General features: G+C 52.0%; 1 protein-coding gene across 1 annotated transcript in view; it reads right to left on the bottom strand.

Moving 5' to 3' along the window:
- Positions 1-15,337, bottom strand: part of KEAP1 (kelch like ECH associated protein 1) — a 20,255-nt gene extending 4,918 nt beyond the window's left edge. Inside the window, exons 1-4 of the mRNA XM_086871372.1 lie at positions 15,264-15,337; positions 11,685-12,155; positions 7,504-7,653; positions 1,658-2,337 (exon numbers count right to left, since the gene is read on the bottom strand). Coding sequence (XP_086727498.1) covers positions 1,658-2,337; positions 7,504-7,653; positions 11,685-12,101 — 1,247 coding nt within the window. The 5' untranslated portion in view covers positions 12,102-12,155; positions 15,264-15,337. The remainder of the gene's footprint in view (positions 1-1,657; positions 2,338-7,503; positions 7,654-11,684; positions 12,156-15,263) is intronic.

Raw genomic sequence — 15,337 nt, 5'->3', positions numbered from 1 at the left:
TTTACCCCCAGACCCTTTTAACCCCTCCACCCCTCTTTACCCCCCCAGACCCTTTTAACCCCCCCAGCCCCATTTCCCCCCAGACCCTTTTAACTCCCCAGCCCCATTTCCCCCCAACCCCTCTTTACCCCCCCAGACCCTTTTAACCCCCCCAGCCCTCTTTACCCGCCCCACCCCCTCTTTACTCCCCCAGCCCCATTTCCCCCCCCAACCCCTCTTTAACCCCCAGACCCTTTTAACCCCCCCCAGCCCCTCTTAACCCCCCCAGACCCTTTTAACCCCCCCAACCCCTTTTTATCCCCAGACCCTTTTAAGCCCCCCACCCCTCTTTACCCCCCACCCCTCTTTACTCCTCCAGCCCCATTTCCCCCCCCAACCCCTCTTTAACCCCCAGACCCTTTTAACCCCCCCAGCCCTCTTTACCCCCCCAGACCCTTTTAACCCCCCCCAGCCCCATTTCCCCCAGACCCTTTTAACCCCCCACCCCCTCTTTACCCCCCCAGCCCCATTTCCCCCCCAGACCCTTTTAACTCCCCAGCCCCATTTCCCCCCAACCCCTCTTTAACCCCCAGACCCTTTTAACCCCCCAACCCCTTTTTACCCCCAGACCCTTTTAAGCCCCCCACCCCTCTTTACCCCCCACCCCTCTTTACTCCTCCAGCCCCATTTCCCCCCCCAACCCCTCTTTAACCCCCAGACCCTTTTAACCCTCCCACCCCTCTTTACCCCCCACCCCTCTTTACCCCCCCAGACCCTTTTAACCCCCCCACCCCTCTTTACCCCCCCAGCCCCATTTCCCCCCCAGACCCTTTTAACTCCCCAGCCCCATTTCCCCCCAACCCCTCTTTAACCCCCAGACCCTTTTAACCCCCCCAACCCTTTTTTACCCCCAGACCCTTTTAACCCCCCCAGCCCTCTTTACCCCCCCCACCCCATCTTTACCCCCCCAGCCCCATTTCCCCCCACCCCTTTTAACCCCCCCAGCCCCATTTCCCCCAGACCCTTTTACCCCCCCAGCCCCATTTCCCCCCCAGCCCCATTTCCCCCCCAGACCCTTTTAACCCCCCCACCCCCATTTCCCCCCCAACCCCTCTTTAACCCCCAGACCCTTTTAACCCTCCCACCCCTCTTTACCCCCAGACCCTTTTAACCTCCCAACCCCTCTTTACCCGCCCAGACCCTTGTAACCCCCCCCACCCCCTTTTTACCCCCAGACCCTTTTAACCCCCCCACCCCTCTTTACCCGCCCCACCCCCTCTTTACTCCCCCAGCCCCATTTCCCCCCCCAACCCCTCTTTAACCCCCAGACCCTTTTAACCCCTCCACCCCTCTTTACCCCCCCAGCCCCATTTCCCCCCCAGACCCTTTTAACCCCCCCCACCCCCATTTCCCCCCCAGCCCTCTTTAACCCCCAGACCCTTTTAACCCCCCCAGCCCTCTTTACCCCCAGACCCTTTTAACCCCCCCAGCCCTCTTTACCCCCCACCCCTCTTTACCCCCCCAGCCCCATTTCCCCCCCCAACCCCTCTTTAACCCCCAGACCCTTTTAACCCTCCCACCTCTCTTTACCCCCCCAGACCCTTTTAACCCTCCCACCCCTCTTTACCCCCCCAGACCCTTTTAACCCCCCCCAGCCCCATTTCCCCCCCACACCCACCTCTCCACCGAGCAGTGATGCGTGCACCCATGGGAGCCCCCCACGGCGTAGATGAGTCCGTCGATGACGCCCACCCCGATCCTGTTGCGGGGGACGCTCATGGGGGCGCAGGGCGACCACCTCCCGCTGAGGGGGTTATAACAATCCACGGCGGCCGAGTCCGTGTTGCCCTCGGGGGAGTTATTCCTCCCCCCCACGGCGTAAAACAACCCCCCGACCGCGCAGCCCCCCAACCCCGAGCGCGGCGTCTCCAGCTCCGCCAACCTCACCCACGAGCCCTCCTGGGGGTCGAAAGCCTCCAAGGTGCTGAGGGATCTCCTCAGGTAACCCCCGGCGGCGTAAATCAGCTGCCGGACCTTTGGGCAGCGGCCGGGGGGATCCCCGGAGGGTTTGTGCAGAGCCAGATCGCGGAAAACGCGCGCCAGGTAGCGCAGGGCGTCGCGGCCGAGGTCGCGGCGGCGGCGGAGTTGGGCGCGGAGGAAGCGAGGGGTGAGAGCGTGGCAGCGGACGGCGCGGAGGAGAGCGGGGAGGAAAGGAGCCCGAGCCCCCCGGTCCTGCTGGACCCAAGAAACGCAAGCCTGAAAGACTTCGGACTCGCAGCGGACGTTGAGCTCGTCGCGGCTCACCAGAGTGGCCAGCTGGCAGTGGGACAGCGAGAGGAATTCTTCCTGCTTGGAAACCTGGGGAGAAAATGGGAAAAAAGGTGAGAAAAGTCTCTAAAATTGATAAAAATCAGCTTAAAATTAACCCCAAAGTGACATTCTGGCAGTGGGACAGCGAGAGGAATTCTTCCTGCTTGGAAACCTGGGGAGAAAATGGGAAAAAAGGTGAGAAAAGTCTCTAAAATTGATAAAAATCAACTCAAAATTAACCCCAAAATTATATCAGGGTAATGGGACAGCGAGAGGAATTCTTCCTGCTTGGAAACCTGCAGGGAAATGGGGAAAAAGGTGAGAAAATTGACAAAAATCAACTCAAAATCAGCTCAAAATTAACCCCAAAGTGACATTCTGGCAGTGGGACAGCGAGAGGAATTCTTCCTGCTTGGAAACCTGGGGAGAAAATGGGGAAAAAGGTGAGAAAAGTCTCTAAAATTGATAAAAATCAGCTCAAAATTAACCCCAAAATTATATCAGGGTAATGGGACAGCGAGAGGAATTCTTCCTGCTTGGAAACCTGCAGGGAAATGGGGAAAAAGGTGAGAAAATTGACAAAAATCAACTCAAAATCAGCTCAAAATCAACCCCAAAGTGACATTCTGGCAGTGGGACAGCGAGAGGAATTCTTCCTGCTTGGAAACCTGGGGAGAAAATGGGAAAAAAGGTGAGAAAAGTCTCTAAAATTGATAAAAATCAACTCAAAATTAGCTCAAAATTAACCCCAAAGTGATATCAGGGTAATGGGATAGCGAGAGGAATTCTTCCTGCTTGGAAACCTGCAGGGAAATGGGAAAAAGGTGGGAAAAGTCTCTAAAATTGACAAAAATCAGCTCAAAATTAACCCCAAAGTGACATTCTGGCAGTGGGACAGCGAGAGGAATTCTTCTTGTTTGGAAACCTGCAGGGAAATGGGGAAAAAGGTGAGAAAATTGACAAAAATCAGCTCAAAATCAGCTCAAAATCAGCTCAAAATCAACCCCAAAGTGATATCAGGGTAATGGGATGTCACATGGAACTCATCCCGATTGAAAACCTGGGGAGAAAAGGTGAGAAAAGTCTCTAAAATTGATAAAAGTCAGCTCAAAATTAACCCCAAAGTGACATTCTGGCAGTGGGATAGGGAGAGGAATTCTTCTTGTTTGGAAACCTGGGGAGAAAATGGGGAAAAAGGTGAGAAAAGTCTCTAAAATTGATAAAAATCAACTCAAAATTAACCCCAAAGTGATATCAGGGTAATGGGACAGGGAGAGGAATTCTTGTTTGGAGACCTGCAGGGAAATGGGGAAAAAAGGTGAGAAAATTGACAAAAATCAGCTCAAAATTAACCCCAAAGTGATATCAGGGTAATGGGACAGCGAGAGGAATTCTTCTTACTTGGAGACCTGGGGAGAAAACGGGAAAAAAGGTGAGAAAAGTCTCTAAAATTGATAAAAATCAACTCAAAATCAGCTCAAAATCAACCCCAAAGTGACATTCTGGCAGTGGGACAGGGAGAGAAATTCTTCCTGCTTGGAAACCTGGGGAGAAAATGGGAAAAAAGGTGAGAAAAGTCTCTAAAATTGATAAAAATCAGCTCAAAATTAACCCCAAAGTGACATTCTGGCAGTGGGAGAGCGAGAGGAATTCTTCCTGCTTGGAAACCTGCAAGGAAATGGGGAAAAAGTCTCTAAAATTGACAAAAATCAGCTCAAAATCAGCTCAAAATCAACCCCAAAGTGATATCAGGGTAATGGGATGTCACATGGAACTCATCCCGATTGAAAACCTGGGGAGAAAAGGTGAGAAAAGTCTCTAAAATTGACAAAAATCAACTCAAAATTAACCCCAAAGTGACATTCTGGCAGTGGGATAGGGAGAGGAATTCTTCTTGTTTGGAAACCTGGGGAGAAAATGGGGAAAAAGGTGAGAAAAGTCTCTAAAATTGATAAAAATCAACTCAAAATTAACCCCAAAGTGACATTCTGGCAGTGGGACAGCGAGAGGAATTCTTCCTGCTTGGAAACCTGCAGGGAAATGGGGAAAAAGGTGAGAAAATTGACAAAAATCAGCTCAAAATCAGCTCAAAATCAGCTCAAAATCAACCCCAAAGTGATATCAGGGTAATGGGATGTCACATGGAACTCATCCCGATTGAAAACCTGGGGAGAAAAGGTGAGAAAAGTCTCTAAAATTGATAAAAGTCAGCTCAAAATTAACCCCAAAGTGACATTCTGGCAGTGGGAGAGCGAGAGGAATTCTTCCTGCTTGGAAACCTGCAGGGAAATGGGGAAAAAGGTGAGAAAATTGACAAAAATCAACTCAAAATCAGCTCAAAATTAACCCCAAAGTGACATTCTGGCAGTGGGACAGCAAGAGGAATTCTTCTTGTTTGGAAACCTGCAGGGAAATGGGAAAAAAGGTGAGAAAAGTCTCTAAAATTGATAAAAATCAGCTCAAAATCAGCTCAAAATTAACCCCAAAGTGACATTCTGGCAGTGGGATAGGGAGAGGAATTCTTCTTGTTTGGAAACCTGCAGGGAAATGGGAAAAAAGGTGAGAAAAGTCTCTAAAATTGATAAAAATCAACTCAAAATCAGCTCAAAATTAACCCCAAAGTGACATTCTGGCAGTGGGACAGGGAGAGAAATTCTTCCTGCTTGGAAACCTGGGGAGAAAATGGGAAAAAAGGTGAGAAAAGTCTCTAAAATTGACAAAAATCAGCTCAAAATTAACCCCAAAGTGATATCAGGGTAATGGGATAGCGAGAGGAATTCTTCCTGCTTGGAGACCTGCAGGGAAATGGGGAAAAAGGTGAGAAAATTGATAAAAATCAACTCAAAATTAACCCCAAAGTGACATTCTGGCAGTGGGATAGCGAGAGGAATTCTTCCTGCTTGGAAACCTGGGGAGAAAATGGGGAAAAAGGTGAGAAAAGTCTCTAAAATTGATAAAAATCAGCTCAAAATTAACCCGAAAACGCCATTAAGGTAATGAGATGTGAGAGGAATTCACCCTGATTGAAAACCTGGGGAAAAAAATGTGAGGGAAATTTATAAAATTGATAAAAATCGACTCAAAATGAAGCCCAAAGTGACGTCAGGGTCATGAGATGTGAGAGGAATTCATCCTGATTGAAAAGCTGCAGGAAAAATGGGGGAAAATTTCTAAAAATGATCAAAATCAGACCCTGAATCGGCGCCCCAAAGACCCCCAGAGACCCCCAGAGACCCCCAGAGACCCCCAGAGCCCGGATCAGCCCCCCAGAGACCCCCAGAGCCCGGATCAGACCCCCAGAGACCCCCAGAGACCCCCAGAGCCTGGATCAGACCCCCAGAGACCCCCAGAGCCCCCCAGAGCCCGGATCAGCCCCCCAGAGACCCCCAGAGCCTGGATCAGCCCCCCAGAGACCCCCAGAGCCTGGATCAGACCCCCAGAGACCCCCAGAGCCCGGATCAGACCCCCAGAGACCCCCAGAGCCCGGATCAGCCCCCCAGAGACCCCCAGAGCCTGGATCAGCCCCCCAGAGACCCCCAGAGCCTGGATCAGACCCCCAGAGACCCCCAGAGCCCGGATCAGACCCCCAGAGACCCCCAGAGCCCCCCAGAGCCTGGATCAGCCCCCCAGAGACCCCCAGAGCCTGGATCAGACCCCCAGAGACCCCCAGAGACCCCCAGAGCCCGGATCAGACCCCCAGAGACCCCCAGAGCCTGGATCAGACCCCCAGAGACCCCCAGAGACCCCCAGAGCCTGGATCAGACCCCCAGAGACCCCCAGACACCGGATCAGACCCCCAGAGCCCCCCAGAGCCTGGATCAGCCCCCCTGAGACCCCCAGAGCCCGGATCAGCCCCCCTGAGACCCCCAGAGACCCCCCAGAGACCCCCAGAGACCCCCAGAGACCCCCAGAGCCCGGATCAGACCCCCTGAGACCCCCAGAGACCCCCAGAGCCCGGATCAGCCCCCCAGAGACCCCCAGAGCCCGGATCAGACCCCCAGAGCCCGGATCAGCCCCCCAGAGACCCCCAGAGACCCCCAGAGCCCGGATCAGCCCCCCAGAGACCCCCAGAGCCCGGATCAGACCCCCAGAGCCCGGATCAGCCCCCAGAGCCCCCCAGAGCCTGGATCAGACCCCCAAAGCCCCCTCCCCACCTCAGCGAAGTTCATGTAGATGAACTCCCGTGCTCTCTGCTGCAGCTCCAGGCAGCCCAGGCACTCCCTCCATGGAGCCCCCAGACCCCGGATGAGCCCCCAGACCCCAGATCAGCCCCCAGACCCCAGATCAGCCCCCCAGAGCCCCCTCCCCACCTCAGCGAAGTTCATGTAGATGAACTCCCGTGCTCTCTGCTGCAGCTCCAGGCAGCCCAGGCGCTCCCTCCATGGAGCCCCCAGACCCCCAGAGCCCCCAGACCCTGAATGAGACCCCCAGACCCCGGATCAGCCCCCCATAGCCCCCCCAGAGCCCGGATGAGCCCCCTCCCCACCTCAGCGAAGTTCATGTAGATGAACTCGCGGGCCCTCTGCTGCAGCTCCAGGCAGCCCAGGCGCTCCCTGGGGTCCCTCCATGGAGCCCCCAGAGCCCGGATCAGCCCCCAGAGCCCGGATGAGCCCCCCAAAGCCCCCAGAGCCCCCTCCCCACCTCAGCGAAGTTCATGTAGATGAACTCCTGGGCCCTCTGCTGCAGCTCCAGGCAGCCCAGGCGCTCCCTCCATGGAGCCCCCAGACCCCCAGAGACCCCCAGACCCCCAGACCCCCCCAAAGCCCCCCGAGCCCCCTCCCCACCTCAGCGAAGTTCATGTAGATGAACTCGCGGGCCCTCTGCTGCAGCTCCAGGCAGCCCAGGCGCTCCGTCCATGGAGCCCCCAGACCCCGGATGAGCCCCCAGACCCCAGATCAGCCCCCCAGAGCCCCCTCCCCACCTCAGCGAAGTTCATGTAGATGAACTCCCGTGCTCTCTGCTGCAGCTCCAGGCAGCCCAGGCGCTCCCTCCATGGAGCCCCCAGACCCCCAGAGACCCCCATAGCCCCCCCAGAGCCCCCCAGACCCCTCCCCACCTCAGCGAAGTTCATGTAGATGAACTCCCGGGCTCTCTGCTGCAGCTCCAGGCAGCCCAGGCGCTCCCTCCATGGAGCCCCCAGACCCCGGATGAGCCCCCCAGACCCCGGATGAGCCCCCCAGACCCCGGTTGAGCCCCCCAGAGCCCCCTCCCCACCTCAGCGAAGTTCATGTAGATGAACTCCCGTGCCCTCTGCTGCAGCTCCAGGCAGCCCAGGCGCTCGGCCAGCGCGGCGATGCCGATGGCGTTGCTCGGGTGCAGCTGCCCCGCCAGGAAGGAGCAGCAGGCTCTGACCACGGCGTCCACCTGCAAACGCAGCCGCACACGCGGATCCTTTCAATTAATTACATCAAATTAAATTAAACTAATTAATATCTGCCGTACCCGGTACAGGAGCGCCCCCTGCAGCAGCGGCAGCACGCACCCCTCCTCCACCGCCACCGCCGCCGTGGTGATTGATCATTGATCAATCATTGATCCTGATCAGTATCGGCTCATTGATCATGAGCAATATCGGCTCATTGATCATGATCAGTATCGGCTCATTGATCCTGAGCAATATCGGCTCATTGATCCTGATCAGTATCGGCTCATTGATCATGATCAGTATCGGCTCATTGATCCTGATCAATCATTGATCAATCATTGATCCTGATCAGTATCGGCTCATTGATCCTGATCAGTATCAGCTCATTGATCCTGATCAGTATCGGCTCATTGATCCTGATCAGTATCGGCTCGTTGATCCTGATCAATATCAGCTCATTGATCATGATCAGTATCAGCTCATTATGAATATCGGCTCATTGATCCTGACCAGTATCAGCTCATTGATCCTGATCAATATCAGCTCATTGATCATGATCAGTATCGGCTCATTGATCATGATCAGTATCGGCTCATTGATCCTGATCAGTATCAGCTCATTGATCCTGATCAGTATCGGCTCATTGATCATGATCAATATCAGCTCATTGATCATGATCAGTATCAGCTCATTATGAATATCGGCTCATTGATCCTGACCAGTATCAGCTCATTGATCCTGATCAATATCAGCTCATTGATCATGATCAGTATCGGCTCATTGATCCTGGTCAATATCGGCTCATTGATCATGATCAGTATCAGCTCATTGATCATGAGCAATATCGGCTCATTGATCATGATCAATATCGGCTCATTGATCATGATCAGTATCAGCTCATTGATCATGAGCAATATCGGCTCATTGATCCTGACCAGTATCAGCTCATTGATCCTGATCAATATCAGCTCATTGATCATGATCAATATCAGCTCATTGATCATGATCAGTAGCGGCTCATTGATCCTGATCAGTATCAGATCATTGATCCTGATCAGTATCGGCTCATTGATCATGATCAGTATCGGCTCATTGATCCTGATCAGTATCAGCTCATTGATCATGAGCAATATCGGCTCATTGATCCTGACCAATATCAGCTCATTGATCATGATCAGTATCGGCTCATTGATCCTGATCAATCATTGATCAATCATTGATCCTGACCAATATCGGCTCATTGATCCTGACCAATATCAGCTCATTGATCATGATCAGTATCGGCTCATTGATCATGATCAGTATCGGCTCATTGATCCTGATCAGTATCGGCTCATTGATCCTGATCAGTATCGGCTCATTGATCCTGGTCAATATCGGCTCATTGATCATGATCAGTATCAGCTCATTGATCCTGATCAATATCAGCTCATTGATCCTGGTCAATATCAGCTCATTGATCCTGAGCAATATCAGCTCATTGATCGTGATCAGTATCAGCTCATTGATCCTGGTCAATATCGGCTCATTGATCATGATCAATATCAACTCATTGATCCTGATCAGTATCAGCTCATTGATCCTGATCAGTATCGGCTCATTGATCCTGATCAGTATCGGCTCATTGATCATGATCAGTATCGGCTCATTGATCATGATCAGTATCAGCTCATTATGAATATCGGCTCATTGATCCTGACCAATATCAGCTCATTGATCCTGGTCAATATCAGCTCATTGATCCTGACCAATATCAGCTCATTGATCCTGGTCAATATCGGCTCATTGATCCTGACCAATATCAGCTCATTGATCCTGGTCAATATCGGCTCATTGATCCTGAGCAATATCAGCTCATTGATCCTGACCAGTATTGATTCCCTAAACCTTACAAATATTGATTCATTAAATGTTATTGATATTGCTTCATTAAACCTTACCAATATTGATTTATTGATCCTTACCAATATTAATTCATTACACCTTACCAATACTGATTTATCGATCCTTACCAATATTGATTCACCAAACCTTACCAATACTGATTTATTGATCCTTACCAATATTGATTCACTAAACCTTACCAATACTGATTTATTGATCCTTACCAATATTGATTCACTAAACCTTACCATTACTGATTTATCGATCCTTACCAATATTGATCCACTAAACCTTACCAATACTGATTTATTGATACTTACCAATACTGATTTATCGATCCTTACCAATACTGATTTATTGATCCTTACCAATATTGATTCATTGAACGTTACCACTGACCCTTATCAAATACCGCTCTCATTAATTAAAAATTAATTAAATTAAATTAATTAGAGTTTAACACACCTGGTACATGAGCGCCCCGTGCAGCAGCGGCAGCACACACCCCTCGCCCACCGCCACCGCCGCCGTGTAGGCTCCTGATCAATCATTGATCAATCATTGATCCTTATCAGTATCGGCTCATTGATCATGATCAATATCAGCTCATTGATCCTGACCAGTATTGATTCCCTAAACCTTACCAATATTGATTCATTAAATGTTATTGATATTGCTTCATTAAACCTTACCAATATTGATTTATTGATCCTTACCAATATTAATTCACTAAACCTTACCAATACTGATTTATCGATCCTTACCAATATTGATTCACCAAACCTTACCAATACTGATTTATTGATCCTTACCAATATTGATTCATTGGTCCTTACCAATACTGATTTATCGATCCTTACCAATATTGATTCACTAAACCTTACCAATACTGATTTATTGATCCTTACCAATATTGATTCACTAAACCTTACCAATACTGATTTATTGATCCTTACCAATACTGATTCACTAAACCTTACCAATACTGATTTATTGATCCTTACCAATACTGATTTATCGATCCTTACCAATACTGATCTATTGATCCTTACCAATACTGATTCATTGAACGTTACCACTGACCCTTATCAAATACCGCTCTCATTAATTAAAAATTAATTAAATTAATTAGAGTTTAACACACCTGGTACATGAGCGCCCCGTGCAGCAGCGGCAGCACACACCCCTCCCCCACCGCCACCGCCGCCGTGTAGGCTCCTGATCAATCACTGATCAATCATTGATCCTGATCAGTATCGGCTCATTGATCATGATCACTATTGGCTCATTGATCCTGACCAATATCGGCTCATTGATCCTGACCAATATCGGCTCATTGATCCTGGTCAATATCAGTTCATTGATCCTGATCAGTATCAGCTCATTGATCCTGACCAATATCGGCTCATTGATCCTGACCAATATCAGCTCATTGATCCTGATCAATATTGGCTCATTGATCCTTACCAATATCGATTCATTAAATGTTATTGATATTGCTTCATTACACCTTACCAATATTGATTTATTGATCCTTACCAATACTGATTCATTGAACGTTACCACTGACCCTTATCAAAAACCGCTCTCTTGAATTAAAAATTAATCAAATTAATTAAATTAAATTAATTAGAGTTTAACACACCTGGTACATGAGCGCCCCGTGCAGCAGCGGCAGCACACACCCCTCGCCCACCGCCACCGCCGCCGTGTAGGCTCCTGATCAATCATTGATCAATCATTGATCCTGATCAGTATCGGCTCATTGATCATGATCACTATTGGCTCATTGATCCTGACCAATATCGGCTCATTGATCCTGACCAATATCGGCTCATTGATCCTGGTCAATATCAGTTCATTGATCCTGATCAGTATCGGCTCATTGATCCTGATCAGTATCGGCTCATCGATCATGATCAATATCAGCTCATTGATCCTGATCAATATTGGCTCATTTATCCTTACCAATATCGATTCATTAAATGTTATTGATATTGCTTCATTACACCTTACCAATATTGATTTATTGATCCTTACCAATACTGATTCATTGAACGTTACCACTGACCCTTATCAAAAACCGCTCTCTTGAATTAAAAATTAATCAAATTAATTAAATTAAATTAATTAGAGTTTAACACACCTGGTACATGAGCGCCCCGTGCAGCAGCGGCAGCACACACCCCTCGCCCACCGCCACCGCCGCCGTGTAGGCGAACTCCACCAGCCTCTCCATGGCCCGGGGCTGCACCCCCTCGATGGGCACCTCGGCCAAGCCCCTCTCGCGGAGCCCCCCGGTGAACATGGCCCGGAACACGGGGCTGGCGGCCGCCAGCACCACCCGGTGCGCCCGCAGCTCGGTGCCGGCGTCGCCGCCGCCCTGCCGGACCCGCAGGGTGACGTCGCACAGCTGCCCCTCCAACCTCAGCTGGTTCATGGCGGCCAGGGCGGCCCCGGGGTGCTCGGACAGGGTGTAACGGCACGGAGCCGGGGAGCCCCCCGGGGACGGCGTCACCTCGGCGGGGAAATCCGGGGGTGGCGGTGGGGAGGGGTGGGACATGGCTGGAGACAGGCTGTGGGACCCCAGAAAGGGGGTTTGGGGGTGGTGGAGAGGCTGTGGGGGGGAGAAAATGGGGTTAGAGTGGGGGAAACTGAGGCACGGAGCTTGGGGATGGGGTCAGGAATGGGATTTCGGGGAGAGAAAATGGGGTTTGAGTGAGGGTAACTGAGGCACAGAGCTTGGGGATGGGGTTTGGGGGGGAGAAAATAGGGTTATAGTGGGGGAAACTGAGGCACGGAGGGTGGGGATGGGGTTTGGGGGGGATTTGGGGGGAGAAAATGGGGTTAGAGTGAGGGAAACTGAGGCACGGAGCTTGGGGATGGGGTTTGGGGGGAAGAAAATGGGGTTAGAGTGGGGGAAACTGAGGCACGGAGCTTGGGGATGGGATTTGGGGGGGAGAAAATGGGGTTAGAGAGAGGGAAACTGAGGCACGGAGGGGGGGATGGGGTTTGGGGGGGATTTGGGGGGAGAAAATGGGGTTAGAGTGGGGGAAACTGAGGCACGGAGCTTGGGGATGGGGTTTGGGGGGGAGAAAATAGGGTTATAGTGGGGGAAACTGAGGCACGGAGGGTGGGGATGGGGTTTGGGGGGAGAAAATGGGGTTAGAGAGAGGGAAACTGAGGCACGGAGCTTGGGGATGGGGTCAGGAATGGGATTTGGGGGGGAGAAAATGGGGTTAGAGTGGGGGAAACTGAGGCAGGGAGGGTGGGGATGAGGTTTGGGGGGGTTTGGGGGGGTTATGGGGTCAGAGAGGGGGAAACTGAGGCAAGGAGGGGGGGGATGGGGTTTGGGGGGGTTTGGGGGGGTTATGGGGTCAGAGAGGGGGAAACTGAGGCAAGGGGGGGGAAGGGATTTGGGGGGGTTATGGGGTCAGAGAGAGGGAAACTGAGGCACGGAGTGGGGGGATGGGGTTTGGCGGGGATTTGGGGTCAGAGAGGGGGAAACTGAGGCACGGAGGGGGGGGAGTGGGATACAGACCCCCCCCACACACCCCAGGGACCCTTTTGGGGAGGGGTCCCCAAGGGATCCCGAGCCGGTTCTGGGGGGTCCTGGGGGCGTTTTGGGGACCCCCAGAGGAGTTTGGGGGCGGTTTGGGGCTTTTTGGGGTCATTTTGGGGCTTTTTGGGGTCATTTTGGGGGTTTTTTGGGGCTTTTTGGGGTCATTTTGGGGCTTCTTTTTGGGGTCATTTTGAGGCTTTTTAGGGTCATTTTGGGGCTTTTTTTGGGGCTTTTTGGGATCATTTTGGGGCTTTTTAGGGTAATTTTGGGGCGTTTTGGGGTCATTTTGGGGCTTTTTGGGGTCGTTTTTGAGGCTTTTTTGGGGCCCTTTGGAGCTGTTTTGGGGCAATTTGGGGGCAGTTTTGGGGTCGTTTTGGGGCAATTTTGGGGCCCTTTTGGAGCCGTTTTGGGGTCATTTTGGGGTCGTTTTGGGGCAATTTTGGGCTAATTTTGGGGCAGTTTTGGGGTATTTTGGGGGCCCTTTTGGAGCCGTTTTGGGGCATTTTTGGGGTCATTTTGGGGCAATTTTGGAGCCATTTTGGGACAGTTTTGGGGTATTTTGGGGGTAATTTTGGAGCTGTTTTGGGGCAATTTTGGAGCCGTTTTGGGGTCATTTTGGGGTCGTTTTGGGGCAGTTTTTGGGCAGTTATGGGGTTGTTTTGGGGGCAATTTTGGGGTCGTTTTGGGGCAATTTTGGGGTCATTTTGGGGCATTTTTGGAGCCGTTTTGGGGCATTTTGGGAGCCGTTTTGGGGCAATTTTGGGGTTGTTTTGGGGGCCCTTTTGGAGCCGTTTTGGGGCAGTTTTGGGGGCAATTTTGGGGTCGTTTTGGGGCAGTTTTGGGGCCCTTTTGGAGCCGTTTTGGGGCAGTTTTGGAGAATTTTTGGAGCCGTTTTGGGGCAGTTTTGGGGCCCTTTTGGAGCCGTTTTGGGGCAGTTTTGGGGAATTTTTGGGGCTGTTTTGGGGCAGTTTTGGGGAATTTTTGGAGCCGTTTTGGGGCAGTTTTGGGGCCCTTTTGGAGCCGTTTTGGGGCAATTTTGGGGTTGTTTTGGGGGCAATTTTGGAGCCGTTTTGGGGCAATTTTGGAGCCGTTTTGGGGCAGTTTTGGGGAATTTTTGGAGCCGTTTTGGGGCCCTTTTGGAGCCGTTTTGGGGCCCTTTTGGAGCAGTTTTGGGGCAGTTTTGGAGAATTTTTGGGGTTGTTTTGGGGCAGTTTTGGGGCAGTTTTGGGGCAGTTTTGGGGCGGTCTCACGGCCCACGCAGCCCCCCGGTACCGGCGCTGTCCCCGTGGGTATTTGGGGGGGGTCCCGGGGTGTATTTTGGGAGTATTTGGGATGGGGAGGGGTCTCACCGGCCCGTCCCGACACCGGGGTACTCGGGGGGGTCTTTTGGGGGGTTCGGGGGGGGATTTTGGGGGTCCCGGGGAGGATTTTGGGGGTCTCAGGGGTCCTGGGGAATATTTTGGGGATATTTTGGGGGTCTCAGGGGTCCCGGGGGGGGTCCTGGGGGGTGTTTTGGGGATATTTTGGGATATTTTGGGGATATTTTGGGATATTTCGGGATATTCTGGGGGTCTCAGGGTTCCTGGGGATTTCCTGGGGATATTCTGAGGATATTTTGGGGGTATTTTGGGATATTTTGGGGATCTCCGGGATCGTGTCCGGTACCGGCGCCTGCCGGGGGGTTCCTGGGAATATTTTGGGGATATTTGGGGACATTTTGGGGATATTTTGGGGGTCTCACGGGTCCGGTCCGGTACCGGCGCCTCCCGGGGGGGGTCCTGGGGATATTTTGGGATATTTTGGGATATTTTGGGATATTTTGGGGGTCTCAGGGGTCCCGGGGGGGGTCCTGGGGATATTTTGGGATATTTTGGGGATCTCAGGGGTCCCGCGGGGGGTCCTGGGGATATTCTGGGGATATTTTGGGGACATTTTGGGGGTATTTTGGGATATTTTGGGATATTTTGGGGGTCTCAGGGGTCCCGGGGGGGGTCCTGGGGATATTTTGGGATATTTTGGGGATCTCAGGGGTCCTGGGGGGGGTCCTGGGGATATTCTGGGGATATGTTGGGATATTTTGGGGGTATTTTGGGATATTTTGGGGGTCCCAGGGGTCCCGGGGGGGGTCCTGGGGATATTCTGGGGATATTTTGGGGGTCTCACCGGTCCGTGCCGCGGCCCCGGGGCCGGGGGGGGGCGGGGGGGGGCCGTGACTAAGCAGCGCGCGGAGCCCCCGC

This window comes from Cyanistes caeruleus, chromosome 35 (assembly GCF_971803275.1).
Source record: "Cyanistes caeruleus chromosome 35, bCyaCae1.hap1.1, whole genome shotgun sequence".
Classification (NCBI taxonomy): domain Eukaryota; kingdom Metazoa; phylum Chordata; class Aves; order Passeriformes; family Paridae; genus Cyanistes; species Cyanistes caeruleus.
The sequence above is the reverse complement of the archived record's forward strand: the minus strand, read 5'-3'. Positions and strand labels throughout refer to the sequence as shown.